Raw genomic sequence first — 17348 nt, 5'->3', positions numbered from 1 at the left:
AATAAATAATTAATAACAAGTAATTATTAATCATTAGTATTAGATAATTAATCAATGAATAATGAACAACAAATCTTAAACAATGAATAAAAAAAATGAATAAAAATACATACATTGAACAATGAACATTAAATGATTAAAAACCAGCAGATAATAAATTAAAGACAATAAATAATAAATAATTATTTATTAATAAATAAAAAAATTACATTTTTTGGCAAAATTATCTAGCTGGTGACAGTTATTTGGTAACAGTCCACAAGGACCTGATTGGCTGAGAGAGTGGTGATGTCACAGCAACGAGGACAACTGATTGGCCGAGAGTGGTGACGTTACGGCAACGGAGATGACTAATTGGCTGAGAACGCTGACGTCACAGTAACAGAGATGATTGATTGGCCGCTCGCGAAGCGAGCAGCTCTGCAGGCCAAGTGCCCATGGCGAAGCCAGCGCTTGTAGCTAATAAAATAAATAATGAAAAATTAGTAATAGATAATAAATAAAAATAGTAAACACATACATATGCCAAGGCTTTTTCCCCCTAACAAGGGAGGTAGCCAAAAAGAAAAAGGCATAAATCATTCCCCCCAATTCATCCCTATATACCCTCCACCCTCCCTCTTATCTTACCACCTCCTGGATGACAGGTCATCCCTGCACCCTGTCCACTGCCCTGGGTCAGAGGCAGTGTCACAAGACACAGCACATCCACAGCAAGGCCGCTTCATTAAATTGTCAACCCCCCCCTCACACACACACATGCAGAACAGTAGAAGACAGGGAGAAATCATTTAGGGCTGCATCAAATTTTGCTCACACATACTACCTCATCCCCCCACCCATTCCACCCCATGCATCACATCATCATCCATATACAACCATTCTCCATTCACCCGTCTTCTGTCCTCTCCCGTCCTTCCTCAACAGACATTCCCCTCTTCCCGAAAGCCTTCACCCCATCCATCCATCTCATCCTAGGACGTCCCCTCATGTTCACTCCCTCCACATCTGCCTTCCATACCTCTTTTACTATTCTTTCTTCATTCATTCTTTCCATGTGTCCAAACCATATCAATACTCTTTCATCAACACTATCTCCCGGCTCCCTTTCCACCCCTGTTCTCCTCCTCACCTCCTCATTCCTCACTCTATCCAGCCTAGTAACCCCTATCATACTTCTCAGACACCTCATCTCAAAAACATTCAAACTCCTTCTCTCTTCCTCTATCATGTTTCATGTTTCTGCCCCATACAGTGCTGTTGGCACAATCATTCCTTCATATAGTCTCCTCTTAGCATCCATTCCCAGATGTCTATTCCTCATTACACTTTTTAATCCACCAAGGCATTTACTCGCTTCTCTCAATCTACATTCTACCTCCACCTTCACTCCACCTTTTCCTGACACATTCGCACCCAAGTATCTAAAACTATCCACTTCCTCCAGTCGCTCTCCCTTAATGTTCACTTCCAGTCTGCTGCCACTTTTACCCCTTGTACATCTCATCACCTTACTTTTACCCATATTTATCTTCAACTTTCTTCTTTCACACACTCTCCCAAACTCTGTCACCAACTTCCTCAATCCCTCCTCCAATCCTGCCACAGGCGCAGTGTCATCCGCAAACAACAGCTGGCTAACCTCCCACTTTTCTCCATTTTCTTTAGCCATCTCCAATCCCTAACCCACCAACCTTGCATTTACCACTCTCACCATCCCATCCATGTATAAGTTGAACAGCCAGGGAGACATAAACCATCCCTGACGAAGTCCCACCTTTACCTCGAACCACTCACTCTCTCCATTTCTAATCCTGACACATGCTCTACTATTCTCGTAAAAACTCTTGACAGCTACTAGAAGCTTTCCTCCTATCCCTTATATCTGCAGAACCTCCCACAGTACCTTCCTGTCTACCCTGTTGTAAGCCTTTTCCAGATCTATAAAAGCCCAAAAAACATCCTTCCCCTTTCCTATAGCTTTCTCACATGTCTGTCCTACCACAAAAATCTGATCTACACAACCTCTATCTGTCCTAAATCCACACTGTTCCTCACCAATTACTCCCTCTGTTCCTCTCCTAATCCTCTCAATCAAGATCCTCCTATAAGTCTTCCCTACTACACTTAGGGCACGTCCACTAGAAAATCGAACGTTTCATGTATGGGGTGAAAGTGGCCAAAATTTTTCCTAGTAACTCTCTTGTCTCAGAGAAGATGCCACCAAGTTTTCAAGTCATTTATGCTTATACATTTTTTATTGTGATTTTTTTTTTTTTTTTTCGGGGTAATTTTTGAAAATGTTGAAATTGATTCAGAGGATAGACCTTTGACTGGATACTGATTATTTTTTGTCTTTATAATGGGCAAAGATAGATGAAGAAATGAAGGCAGAATTATTATGTTCTGATCAGTCTGTTATGTGAAAAAAAAAATCCAAAGTAAGCTGATGAAAAAAGAAAAAGAAAAAAAAAATGTATATATGAAAAAATCCTACTAGTCCATGACAGAAGGACATAAATCTGCCTCCAAATGTTCACCCAGTTCTGCTGAATCCGAAAAGGATTTGCAGTTGAAAATCAGTGAAGGCGTTCTGGATATGAATCAAGTTAAATGTGCAAAAATCAAGTTTTTCAGGAATGAGCATCATAGTTTTTTGTTCATGGCTACTGGTCCCCTTTCATTATTTAGGATGTTATGGTGTTGAAAGGGTATCATAGGCACCACTCTACTCTTTATTGCCAGCTTTTGATTAATTACAGGTTTATATGATGAATCCAGTTAGTATCCACCAGGGTTATATTGCTCAGGTTCCAGGCGTGCACTTTTCCTTTTCTTGGTGCGATGCATCTTTGGCGACAGACGATCTTTATCTGCCATCCTAAGCTGTTTTATGGCAGTACTGGTTGTTGTCCCTCTTGCTGATGGCATATATGCAAGTTCATAACCAAAGATGTGGTTCAGAACTGCAACTTTAGCACAGAATTAAACTCTAGGAAATAGTACATCTCACTCACTTGATGACAAGCTATGAATAAGTCACGTTCACATACTGTACGACAGTACGTTAAGCAGTCGGGTCCCTGTTGCCATATCGTATGCTATTATTTATCATACAAAAGCATAAATATTGTGCAAAATACGCAGTTTCTTTTGTTAGCAATTATATGTAACAACAGAAAACGTGATATGCAGTACGCAGCACATATGACCCAGCCACAGTAGGGTGGGGGGTATTGTATTATATTCTTTTTTAGATAGTAAAAATCAAGAAACAACATCCATACTCGGCCAAAAGATAGCTAATGAGCAAAATTTTTAGAGGAAATATTTTCAGAATTTTGTATCTTTTTTTTATATTTTCGTGATTTTCTGATGGACAATCTCCTTAACAAGCTAATCCCTCTGAAACTACTACACTCACATTTATCCCCTTTTCCCTTGTAAAGTGGATCTATACAGGCACTCCTCCAGTCCTCTGGCACTCTACCCTCTCTCCAGCAAACATAGTAAATATTAAATGATAAAATCTTGTTATGATAAATGATTATAATGATCAATGATATTTAATAAGTATTAAATACTAGATAAGAAATGATAAATTATAAGAAATGAATAATAAACTAGGTATAATAAATGATAGATATCAGATAATACAGTACATATCAAACAAACACATGGGTGATAACATGTAATGAAAAAATATAATGAATGAAAACAATAAATGATTAATACTAATTAAGAGGTAATAAATAACAAATGATAATTAAAAATAATAAATAAGGAATTATAAGTAATAAATAATAGACAATGAAAAAAATAATACACCATAATAAATAATAAATAACAAATAATAAATCCTAATAAACAATAATAAGAAATAATAAACAATAAAAATAAATAATAAATGATAGTTACTATATAATACATTATAATGAATAGTAAAAATAAGTAATAAATTATAAATAATTTAAATTTAGTGAAATGGGGTAAGAGTATGACAGAAAATTTTGAAAGTAATAAAAAGATGTTATGGAAAGAAATTAAGAGAGAAAGAGGAGGCGAATCAAGTAGAGAAGAAAAGGTAAAAAGTGTAGAGGGAGAGATGATAATGGAAGAGAAAGAAGGCTGTAAGGGGAAGATGGGCAGAGTATTTTAAGGAGTTGCTAAATGTGAAGGAGGATGGCGAGGGAAAGATAGTTGCAGTGGGAAATGCTAAGAAAATGACCGTGATGAAAGAGGAAAATGGAAGAGAAATAAGGAAGGATGAAATGAAGGCAGTGGTTAAGATGATGAAAGCAGGTAAGGCACCTGGTCTGGATGGATGCCATGCAGAATGTCTGAAAAAAGAAGGTACAGTGATGGTGGACTGGCTCGGGAGGCTATTTAATGTTTGCTGGAGAGAGGGTAGAGTGCTGGAGGGCTTGAGGAGTGCCTGTATAGTTCCACTCTACAGGGGAAAAGGGGACAAGTGTGAATGTTGTAGTTTCAGAGGGATTAGCGTGTTAAGTGTAGTTGGGAAGGCTTATGGGAGGATCTTGATTGAGAGGATTAGGAGAGGAACAGAGGGAGTAATTGGTGAGGAACAGTGTGGATTTAGGTCAGGTAGAGGTTGTGTGGATCAGATTTTTGTGGTAAGAAAGACAGATATGTGAGAAAGCTATTGGAAAGGGGAAGGATGTTTTTTGGGCTTTTATGGATCTGGAAAAGGCTTACAACAGGGTAGACAGGAAGGCACTGTGGTAGGTTTTGCAGCTATATAGGAGGAAAGCTTATAGGAGCTGTCAAGAGTTTTTACGAGAATAGTAGAGCATGTGTCAGGATTAGAAATGGAGAGAGTGAGTGGTTCGAGGTAAAGGTGGGACTTCGTCAGGGATGCGTTATGTTGCCCTGGCTTTTCAACTTGTACATGGATGGGATGGTGCAAGAGGTAAATGCAAGGTTGGTGGGTCAGGGATTGGAGATGGTTAAGGAAAATGGAGAAAAGTGGGAGGTGAGCCAGCTGTTGTTTGCGGATGACACTGCGCTTGTGGCAAGATCGGAGGAGGGATTGAGGAAGTTGGTGACAGAGTTTGGAAGAGTGTGTGAAAGAAGAAAGCTGAAGATAAATGTGGGTAAAAGTAAGGTGATAAGATGTACAATGGGTGACGGTGGCAGCAGACTGGAAGTGAGCATTAAGGGAGAGCAACTGGAGGAAGTGGATAGTTTTAGATACTTGGGTGTGAATGTGTCAGGAAAAGGTGGAGTGGAGATGGAGGTAGAATGTAGATTGAGAGAAGCAAGTAAATGCCTTGGTGTATTAAAAAGTGTAATGAGGAATAGATATTTGGGAATTGATGCTAAGAGGAGACTGTATGAAGAAGTGATTGTGCCAACAGCACTCTATGGGGCAGAAACATGGAATAGAAGAGAGGAAGGGAGAGGGAGTTTGAATTTGTTTGACATGAGGTGTCTCAGAAGTACGATAGGGGTTACTAGGCTAGATAAAGTGAGAAATGAGGTGAAGAGGAGAACAGGGGTGGAAAGGGAGTTAGGAGATAGTGTTGATGAAAGAGTATTGGGATGGTTTGGACACATGGAAAGAATGAGTGTAGAAAGACTAGTAAAAGAGGTATGGAAGGAAGATGTGGAGGGAGTGAACATGAGGGGATGTCCTAGGATGAGATGGATGGATGGGGTAAAGGGGGCTTTTGGTAAGAGGAGAATGTCTGTTGAGGAAGGACGGGAGAGGACAGATGACGGTTGCATGGAGAATGGTTGTATATGGATGATGTTGTGATGCATGAGGTGGAATGGGTGGGGAGATGGGGGGTGAGGTAGTATGTGTGTGCAAATTTTGACGTAGCCCGAAGGGATTTCTCCCCGTCTTCTCCTTTTATGCATGGGTGGGATGGAGAGGGGGTAGCCAATTTAATGAAGCGGCCTTTCTGTGGATGTGCTGTGTCTTGTGACACTGCCTCTGACCCAGGGCAGTGGACACGGTACAGGAATGACCCGTCATCCAGGAGGTATTAAGATGGGAGGGAGGGTGGAGGGGAGTGGAGTGTGTTTGGGGATGGAATGGGTGGGAATGATTTTGTGCCTTTTTCTTTTTGGCTACCTCCCTTGTAAGGGGAAAAAAGCCTTGGTATATGTATGTATTTATTATATAATAATATATATATAAAATATATAATAAATTATCAATAATATATAAAGTATTTCATAGATATTAAACAATAAGTAATAACATGTTATAAGTAATTATACATAAATACTAGATGATAAATGATAGATAAAATATATATAACAGATAATAAGAAATAAATGACAAATATTCAACAGTATATAATACATCATGTTATTGTGGCAAAGTATCATGCAGTTAATACTTTAGGGTCTATATGGGGTGCCCCTATGGACCAGAGCCACACATAATTTTTTCTGTGATACAGGAAGACTGTTCATAGAGAAATTATGACACTTCTATTATACTATGGCTGTCCCTCCGTTATGCTGTCCCCCAACCCCTTGTTACTGTAATGTACCATTTCTCTGAATATTCATTTCCTTTTTTCACCTACCCTGTAGTGGGGGAGTAGAATGCTGCCACCAAGTATTCCCACTTGAGTCATAAAAAGCGAAAAAACAATAGGACGGGAATAAGACTAGGTATCCTGCTACCTGTAGGCCCAAAGGGGACATTCCTAAAAAGTAAAGGCATAAGAGGGTCTAGGAGTTTTCCAACCAGTATCCTAAGGTTTGGGTCTTTTAATGTGTGTGGATGTGATACAGATGAAAGTAAAAGGAAAGAGATAGGCAGTATTTTTGTGAGAAAAAAGATGGATGTGTTGGCTTTTAGTGAAACTAAATTGAAAGGGAGGGGCAAGTGTGAGTTTGGGAGTGTAAGTGGGAGGTTCTCAGGAGTGAAGAGGGGATGAGGGAGAGAAGAGGTGGCTATACTAGTAAGTGAAGAGATAGGTAAGCATGTAGTGGAGTGGAAGGAGGTTTCTTCAAGGTTGATGTGGATGAAGGTGAAGCTGGGAGGGGAGATGTATTTACCTAGTTGTATTTACCTAGTTGTATTTTGCGGGAAGGGGAGCTATGCTCGTGTTGTCCCGCCTTTGTATCTTGCAGTGTCTAGTTTGTTTTTAAACTCATGAATGGTTTTTGCGCATACTATTTCATTGTCCAGTTTGTTCCAAGTGTCCAAAACTCTATGAGGAAAACTGTTTTTCTTCAGTTCTCTTCTATAGCTATGTTTTTTTATTTTCTTTCCATGTCCTCTTGTGTTTCTTTTGTCCCAGTTAAGTAAGTTCTCACTATCGAGTACCTCTGTGCCTTTCATGATTCTGTAGATGGTCTCTCTTCTTTGCTCCAGTGTCGGTAACTCCAGTTTAGCCAATCTCTCTTCGTATGATAGGTTTGCAAGTGCAGGTGCCATTTTTGTAGCTGCTCTTTGGATTCTTTCTATTTTCTTTATATTCTTTTTGGTACTGGGGGACCACAATGTCGCTGCATTATATAATGTAGTCATTATCAATGTAACAAATATTTTGTTCATCATTTATTCTTACAATTATTTAAACTCCACTTTTATTTATCTTAGCAAGTTCTAATTATACACTAAAATTTTGTTAATATGTATATCATAGGAAAAGTCGTTCGTGATAATTACTCCCAAATCTTTTTTCGGATCCTACTTTCTTTACTTCTTTGGTTCCAATTGTATATTTTCCTGATATTCTGTTTTTTTTGCTTTTTTCCAAACTGCATTATGCTACACTTCTTCGTTTTAAAGTACACTTCCCAATTCTGACTACAGTTCCATAACCTATATAGGTCTTCTTGATGTTCTTCTCAGTCCTCATCAGTTTTCTATTTTTCCTTAGCAGTTTGGCGTCATCGGCAAAGAAGCTCATGTAGCAGTTCACGTCCTCATCCATGTCATTCATATAGATAGCAAACATTATTGGTGCCAGCACAGATCCTTGCGGTACTCCACTGATCACCTCTTTCCAGTCTGAATATTTTTCTCTGAGCACTACTCTCATCTTTCTACCAGTCAGAAAGTCCTCTATCCATTTTAGTAGGTTTCCCTGTATTCCTCCTATGTGTTCCAGTTTTTTTAGTAGTTTTCTGTGTGGTACTTTGGTCAAAGGCTTTTTGCAAGTCTACGAATGCACAATCAGCCCATCCATTTCTTTTCTTGCACTATGTCTATTAGTCTTGAGTAAAAAGCATATTAAGTTTGTGGAGCATGATCTTTCCTTGTCTGAATCCGAATTGTCTTGGGTTTAATATGTCATTGTCTTCCAGATGTTTTACCCATCTATTCTTGATTATTTTCTCACAAATTTTTGGCAATGGTGGCTTGTTAGTGATTACTGGCCTATAGTTGGTGGGTTCTTCTTTGTTTTCCTCCTTTTGTGTATTGGTACAATGTTAGCGTTTTTTTTTCCAGTCCTCGGGTATCTTTTCCTTCTTTGAGTGAGCTGTTTATTAAGATGTGTATTTTGTCTGTTAGTTCTTCTTTGCACTCCTTTAGAATCCAATTTGCAATACCATCCGGGCCATGTGATTTTCTGACATCCAGCCTTGATAAATGTTCTGATATTTCCTTTAGTGATGCTGTAAACTCATTTATGAGGGGAGATTTCTTGTTTTTGTCTATGTCACAATTCGGTATTTTCTCTCTGGTGAAAACAGATTTAAAGTGATTGTTCATGACTTCGGCCATCTCTAAATCTTCTGTGTATTCTATGTTTCCTTGGCATAGTTTCACCAATTCCTGTTTGTTTTTAAGTTTACCATTCACATACTGATAGAATAGTTTGGGTTGCTCTTTGCATTTGTCTATAATATCCTTCTCATGGTTCCTTTTCTCCTCTCTTCTCACATTAACATACTCATTTCTATAGTTAACATAAATTTGCCATTTGCTTTGTTTTTTGTGTCTTTTCTCCACTTTTTCCAAGCTTTGTCCCTTCTGTCTTTTGCCTCACTGCATCTTTTTGTTGAACCCAACATTTAATGTACTCTCTCTCTCGCTTTTGTCTGGTACATGCCTGTTTACCCCTTCATTGTAGTTTTCCATCAATATATTCCATTTCTCTTCCACTGCTGTTTCTTCCCTGTAAAATATTTCCCAGTTTTGCATTCCGGAAGAATGTCTTTAGTTTTTGTAAAGTCTGTTTTTGTTGTACCTCAGTCTTCCTTTCCTATGCTTTTCGTTCCTCTCTATGTCTATTTCTTCCTTTAGTATAGTTTCGATGAGTACATGGTCACTCTTTCCAATTGGTGTCTCATACTGGACTTTATGCACTATTTTCAGGCTCTGTTGTAAATATTAGATCTAGTTTCGATGGCTCTTCATTATTCTGTACCTTGTGTTTTCATGGACCCATTGGGTCATTGTGTACTCCATTGGTCATATCTAGCAGTACATTGCCCCACGAGTCATCTCCTCCTTGCACTGTCATGCTGTCCCCAACAAATTTCTTTGCAATTGAAGTCCCCCATAACTACCAGATTACCTTACCCATTATATCTCATTGAGTGATTTTCTTGTGTCATCTAGCATTTTTGTATGTTCAATTTCTTTCCAAGCGCTTGTTTTTGGAGGCACATAAGTCACCACAAACTTTCTACTTTTCATATTTCTTGCCTTCGACTTTTATCATGATCAATTCAGCATTACCTTTGCCCTCTGCAATTTTTGTCACCTTTAGGTCTTTCTTGGCCAAGAAACATGATTCCCCCTCCCTTTTTTCTTGTCCCTGTTTTTTATCCAGTAGTTGTATAAACCTTGTCCGATAACAGTGGATGGTATTTCACCTCTTAGTTTAGTCTCTACAATTCCCATTATGTCTGGTTTTGCTTCTAACAGATAATCATTGAGTTCGTTCAGTCCCGAAATTAGTCCGTCAATGTTGGTATAGGCCACTTTTAATTTTCTTCCTTCTCCCTGGTTTCTTCTTCCCTTGTTTTGTTCGTTTTGAAGCGCCATTGTCTTAATCTCAAGTCTATTACTCTCCACTGGAATTCTTTGCATTCTGTCTCTGATCTTTTCAAGTTTTTTTCCTTTGCTTCTTCTCTTAGCGCCCTTTCTTTTTCTAATTCCTCAGTACTGGTAGTGAGAAGAGTGTAGAGGAAAGGGAGGCTTTTTGGGTAGATTTAAATGAATGCATAGAGGGATTAAGGAAAAATGTCAATGTAATCATATTGGGAGACCTTAATGCTAGGTTAGGAAATGAACTGCTAGACGGAGTGATTGGGAACTATGTAGTTCCAGGAAAAAATCATAGTGGAGAGTTGATGGTGGAGATGAGCCTCAAAAGAGAGTTGATGATAGCAAATACAGTGTTTAGGAAGAAAGTCAAGTAAAAGTACACATGAGAGAGGGTGGTAGATGGAAGGGTGGCAGATAGAGCAATAAGGGACAATATAGTGGTGACCAGGAGTATGGTAGGAAGAGTTAAGGATGTATATGTTCTAAGGGGAGAAAGTGGGGGAATATCAGATCATTTTCTGGTGGAAGGTAAGTTGAGAGTGGAGAATAGGTGGAGAAAGAGGAAAAGGGCAGAAGGTAGGGAGGTACTTGGAGTGAACTCCTTAAATGAGAAAGAAAAGGATAAGGAGTATAAAAAGCTGAGAGAGGAGTGGGAGGGAGTGAAGGATAGAGTCTAGGAGTAGAGGAGGAATGGGGATGGTTCAAGGAGGGAGTCATAAAGTGTGAAAGAAAAGGATAAGGAGTATAAAAAGCTGAGAGAGGAGTGGGAGGGAGTGAAGGATAGAGTCTAGGAGTGGAGGAGGAATGGGGATGGTTCAAGGAGGGAGTCATAAAGTGTGAAAAGATGGTGTGTGGAACAAGAAGGACAGGAGGAAATAGAAGGAAGGGTAGTGAGTGGTGGGATGAGGAAGCAAAGAAGGGTGTAGAAGAGAAGCAGGTTTTCATAGATTGGCTATAAATTAGGACAAGGGAACTGTATGAGAGGTACAAAGTAAAGAGAAAGGAAGTTAAGCATAAGATAAAGGAGGAAGAGAGGAGAGCAGATGGGGTAGGAGTATGACAGAAAATTTTTAAAGTAATAAAAAGATGCTTTGGTAAGAAATTATAAGAGGAAGAGGAAGCGAATCAAGTAGGGAAGAAAAGGTAAAAGGTGCAGATGGAGAGATGATAATGGAAGAGAAGACAGTGAGAGGAAGGTGGGCAGAGTATTCTAGGGAGTTGCTAAATGTGAAGGAGGATAGGGAGGGAAAGGTAGTTGCAGTGGGAAGCCTTTGGTATATGTATGTACCGGGTACTTATTTATTCATTTTTCAATTTGTTTATTAATATCTTTAATTATTCATTTATCTAATTACCTATTTATTCATTCATCAACATATAAATTTATTGAAAAGTCTATTTATATATATATATCTATTTTTCTCTATTTAATGATTAATCAATCATTTTTTTTTCATTTATTTATTTACTTATTCATTTATATGCTGACTTGTTTATTCAGCAGTTTGTGTACCTGTTTACCTATTCATTTAAATTCTTATTTATTTGTGTATTTAATTATTCATCTAATAATTCATTAACTCCCTCCTTGAACCATTTCCATTCCTCCTCTCCTAGTTCTACGCTATCCTTCACTCTCTCAGCTTCTTCTTATACTCCTTCTCCTTTTCTTTCTCATTTAAGCAGTTCACTCTAAGTACCTCCCTACCTTCTGCCCTTTTCCTCTTTCTCCACCTATCCTTCACTCTCAACATACCTTCTACCAAAAAATGATCTGATATTCCCCTACTCTCTCCCCTTAGAACATATACAACCTTAACTCTTCCTACTATACCCTTGGGTACTACTATATAGTCCATTAACACTCTATCTACCATACTTCCATCCACCACCCTCTCCCATGTTTACTTATGACTTACTTTCTTCCGAAACACTTTATATGACATCATCTTTCTTTCGAGACACATCTCCCCCATCAACTCACCACTACAATTTTTTCCTGGAATTCCACACTTCCCAATCACTCCATCTATTGGTTCATTTCTTACCCTAGTATTAAGGTCTCCCAGTACAACTACATTGACATTTCTCCCTAATCCCTCTATGCACTCATTTAAATCCATCCAAAAAGCCTCCCTTTCTTCTACACTCTTCTCATTACACTTACAAAAACCCACATCTCCTTTCACAGCTTCACCTTCATCCACATTAACCTTGAAGAAACCTCCTTCCACTCCACTACATGCTTACATATCTCTTCACTTACTAGTATAGCCACCCCTTCTCTCCCTCGTCCTCTCTTCACTCCTGAGAACCTCCCAACTACACTCCCAAACTCACAATCGCCCCTCCCTTTCAACTTGGTTTCATTCAATACCAACACATCCATCTTTTTTATCATAAACATACTGGCTATCTCTTCTCTTTTACTCTCATCTTTACACATCCATGGGGCTACAGGTAGCAGGATTCCTAGTTCTATCCCCGTCCCATTACGAGTATGTCACCTTGTACAACTTGGTGGTAGCATTTTTCCCCCACCACAGGGTTAGGCAAAAAAAGGAAATGAATATTCAGAGAAATGGTACAGGACAGTAACAAGGGGTGGGGGGACAGCATAACAGAGGGACAGTCACAGTATAATAAAAGTATCATCATTTCTCTACAAACAGAGATCCTCTATCAAAGACAAAATGATGTGTGACTCTGGTCTGTAGGGGCACCCCATATAGACCCTAAAGTATCAGCTGTATGTAACTTTGCCACATTAACCTGCATATACATAATGATTAATAAATATATAATAAATGATAAATAATAACTATTAATTTCTTAATTATCCTATAATGCGACACTGCTTAATTATCATATAATGCAACACTGCTTCTGACCCAGGGCAGTGGACAGGATGCAGGGATGACCCGTCATCCAGGAGGTGCCAAGATAAGATGGAGGGTGGAGAGGAGTGGAATACATAGGAAATGGAATGGGTGGGAGTGGTTTCTATGTCTTTTTCTTTTTGGCTACCCCCCATGTAGGGGGAAAAAGCCTTTGGTATATGTATGTATGTAATTATCATATAATAGGAAATAATATATACATACATATACCAAAGGCTTTTTCCCCCTTACAAGGGAAATAGAAAAAAAAAAAAAAAAAAACTAATACACTCCACTCCCTTCGACCCTCTACCCTCTCTCTTATCTTGGCACTGGGTCAGAAGCAGTCTCGCAAGACATAGAACATCCACAGCAAGGCCGCTTCATAAAATCGGCAACCCCCCCCTCTCCGTCCCCTCATGCAGAAAAAGAGAAGACAGGGAGAAATCCCTTCGGGCTGCATCAAATTTTTCTCACACATACTACCTCACCCACCCCATCCCACCTTATGCATCACAACCTCATCCATATACAACCATTCTCCATTCACCCCTGTCTTCTGTCTTCTCCCATCCTTTCTCCACAGATATTTCCCTCTTCCCTAAAGCCCCTTCCACCCCATCCATCCATCTCATCCTAGGTCCCCCCTCATGTTCACTCACTCCACTTCTGCCTTCCACACCTATTTTACTAGTCTTTCTTCACTCATTCTTTCCACGTTTCCAAACCATCCCAACCCTATCTCTCAACTACCTTACCACCCCCCCGTTCTCCTCCTTACCTCCTCATTTCTCACTCTATCCAGCCAAACCCCTATCATACTTCTCAGGCACCTCATCTCAAACACATTCAAACTCCTTCTCTCTTCCTCTCTTATGTTCCATGTTTCTGCCCCATACAGTGCTGTCAGCACAATCACTTCTTCATACAATCTCCTCTTAGCATGGCAAATGTACATTAAACTAAGAAACGAATATGTAAAAATACACAGAGATGAAAAGAGGAATTATGAAAAAAAGATAATAGACAAATGTGAGGAAGAACCCAGACTATCTTACAAATACGTAAATAGGAAACCGAAAAACAAACATGAAATAGAAAAACTGCACCAAGATAAAAAGGAATATACAGAAGAACTGGAAATGGCTGAAATTATGAACAACCACTTCAGAACAGTATTCACAATAGAAAACTCACCTAACAGTGTAGATAGAGAGACAGAATTATCCCCAGCAATGAAAGAAATAAACATAACACAAAAAGAAATCAGTGATCAAATTAAAACCCTGGATGTCAGAAAATCACATGGCCCAGATGGGATTGCAAACTGGATACTGAAGGAATGTATGGAAGAATTAACTGATAAAATATATAATTAAATCCTCACTTAAAGAAGGAAAAGTACCATTGGACTGGGAAATGGCAAACATTGTACCAATTTATAAGGGAGGTGATAAAGAAAATCCATCTAACTACAGACCAGTCTCACTAACAAGCACAATAGCAAACATTTTTGTCAAAAAGAGATGGGTTAAATACCTGGAAGAAAAATCTATACTGAACCCAAATCAATTTGGATTCAGACAAGGGAGATCATGTACAACAAATCTGATCTGCTTTTACTCAAGATAAGTAGACATAATACAAGAAAGAGATTGATGGGTGGACTGTGCTTTTCTGGACCTGCAAAAGGCATTCGATAAGGTACCTCATAAGAAATTAATAAATAAGATAGAATCAAAGGGTGGCATCAGAGGAAAATTATTGGAATGGATGGAAGACTTCCTGATTGGGAGGAAAATGAGAGTTGTAATTAGAGAAAAATTCTCCAACTAAGAAGTAAAAAGCAGTGTCCCACAAGGATCGGTACTGGCCCCGATCATGTTCACCATTTACATTAATGACATGAATGAAGGCGTGGAGTGCTATACGAATTTCTTTTGCAGATAATGCAAAATTACTTAAAAAGGTAAAAACGGAAGAGGACTGCAACTCATTGCAACAAGATCTGGACACGATATGGAATTGGACTCAAAAGTGGGAAGTGAAATTTAATATAAAGAAATGCAGTATAATGGAATTTGGAAAGAGTAAAAACAGAATATCAAAAGATTACAGAATTGGAGAAGAAAAAATAAAAAAGCAAACTGAAAAAGATCTTGGAGTGATGATTGGAAAGGACATGAAACCTGATGTATAAATAAAATATTCGGAGAAACCTACAATTTATTGAGGTCAAAGTGGCATTTACTTATATGGATGAAGAAATTATAAAAAAAATACTAACTACACTAATAAGACCAAAACTTGAGTACGCAGCATCACTTTGGACACCCAGCACCAAAAAGAATATTAAGAAACTAGAAAGATTACAAAGAGCGACAACCAAACTAGCACCGACTCTCGCCGAACTAACATATGAGCAAAGACTATCCAAACTGAACCTACCAACACTGGAACAAAGAAGAGAAAGAGGAGATTTGCTGACTATCTACAGAATAATGAAAGGAATGGAAATTTTAGACAGGAACGACCTGTTAGTGTGGGACAACGGTAAAACGAGAGGACATGGAAAAAAACTGAAAAAAGATAGTTATAGAAAAAACTTGAAAAGGAACAGTTTCCCATACAGAGTGATTAATACATGGAACAAATTAGACAACAAAACAGTATGTGCAAACACTATACAAGATTTTAAGATAAAACTTGATGCGGAGAGATACAAAGATGGGTCACCATGAGCATAGCTCCCCTCCTGTATATTACAACTAGGTAAATAAATACATACATACATATACCAAGGCTTTTTCCCCCTTACAAGGGAGGTAGCCAAAAAGGGAAAGGCATAAAAACACTCCCACCCATTTCATCCCTACATACACTCCACACACCTCCCACCCTCCCTCTCATCTGAGCACCTCCTGGATGACGGGTCATCCCTGCACCCTGCCCACCGCCCTGGGTCAGAAGCAGTGTCGCAAGACACAGCACATCCACAGCAAGGCCGTTTCATTTAATCGGCGACCCCCCCTCTCCGTCCCCTCTTGCATATAAGGAGAGGACGGGGAGAAAATCCCTTCGGGCTGCGTCAAAATTTACTCACACATACTACCCCACCCCCCACCTCCCTGCCCATTCCTCCTCATGCAATCACAACATCATCCATATACAACCATTCTCCACTCACCTCTGTCTTCCGTCCTCTCCCTTCCTTCCTCAACAGACATTCCCCTCTTCCCCAAAGCCCCCTTCACCCCATCCATCCACCTCATCCTAGGACGTCCCCTCATGTTCACTCCCTCCACATCTGCCTTCCATACCTCTTTTACTAGTCTTTCTTCACTCATTCTTTCCATGTGTCCAAACCATCCTAATATTCTTTCATCAACCCTATCTCCCAAATCCTTTTTCACCCCTGTTCTCCTCCTCACCTCCTCATTTCTCACCCTATCCAGCCTAGTAACCCCCACCATACTTCTCAGACACCTCATCTCAAACACATTCAAACTCCTTCTCTCTTCTTCTCTTATGTTCCACGTTTCTGCCCCATACAGTGCTGTTGGCACAATCACTCCTTCATACAGTCTCCTCTTCGCATCCATTCCCAAATGTCTATTCCTCATTACACTCTTTAATCCACCAAGGCATTTACTCGCTTCTCTCAATCTACATTCTACCTCCACCTTCACTCCACCTTTTCCTGCTACACTTGCACCCAAGTATCTAAAACTATCCACTTCCTCCAGTCGCTCTCCCTTAATGTTCACTTCCAGTCTACTGCCACTTTCACCCCTTGTACATCTCATCACCTTACTTTTACCCACATTTATCTTTAGCTTTCTTCTATCACATACTCTCCCAAACTCTGCCACCAGCTTCCTCAATCCCTCCTCTGACCCTGCCACAAACGCAGTGTCGTCCGCAAACAACAGCTGGCTCACCTCCCACTTTTCTCCATTTTCTTTAACCATCTCCAATCCCTGACCCACTACCCTAGCATTTACCTCTCGCACCACCCCATCCATGTATAAGTTGAACAGCCAGGGCGACATAACGCATCCTTGACGAAGTCCCACCTTTACCTCAAACCACTCACTCTCTCCATTTCTAATCCTGACACAAGCTCTACTACTCTCATAAAAACTCTTGACAGCTCCCAGAAGCTTTCCTCCTATCCCATAAATCTGCATAACCTCCCACAGTGCCTTTCTGTCTACCCTATCATAAGCCTTTTCCAGATCCATAAAAGCCCAAAAAACATCCTTCCCCTTTCCTATAGCTTTCTCACATATCTGTCTTACCACAAAGATCTGATCTACACAACCTCTACCTGTCCTAAATCCACACTGCTCCTCACCAATTACTCCTTCTGTTCCTCTCCTAATCCTCTCAATTAAGATCCTCCCATAAGCCTTCCCTACTACACTTAACAGGCTAATCCCTCTGAAACTACTACATTCACACTTGTCCCCTTTTCC

At 39.5% G+C, this 17348-nt stretch overlaps 1 protein-coding gene across 2 annotated transcripts in view; it reads right to left on the bottom strand.

Annotated features, from left to right (window-relative positions):
* Positions 1-222: 222 nt before the first annotated feature.
* LOC143022533 (uncharacterized) overlaps positions 223-17348 on the bottom strand; it is a 38573-nt gene continuing 21447 nt past the window's right edge. For both annotated transcript variants that reach the window (XR_012966083.1, XM_076180791.1), the window contains one exon: positions 223-459. Coding sequence is in view for 1 of the 2 variants with exons in the window: in XM_076180791.1 (XP_076036906.1) it covers positions 292-459 (168 nt within the window). In the remaining variant the exon portion in view is untranslated. The remainder of the gene's footprint in view (positions 460-17348) is intronic.

Source organism: Oratosquilla oratoria, unplaced genomic scaffold (assembly GCF_046742065.1).
Source record: "Oratosquilla oratoria isolate Oo_2021 unplaced genomic scaffold, ASM4674206v1 SCAFFOLD113, whole genome shotgun sequence".
Classification (NCBI taxonomy): domain Eukaryota; kingdom Metazoa; phylum Arthropoda; class Malacostraca; order Stomatopoda; family Squillidae; genus Oratosquilla; species Oratosquilla oratoria.
The sequence above is the reverse complement of the archived record's forward strand: the minus strand, read 5'-3'. Positions and strand labels throughout refer to the sequence as shown.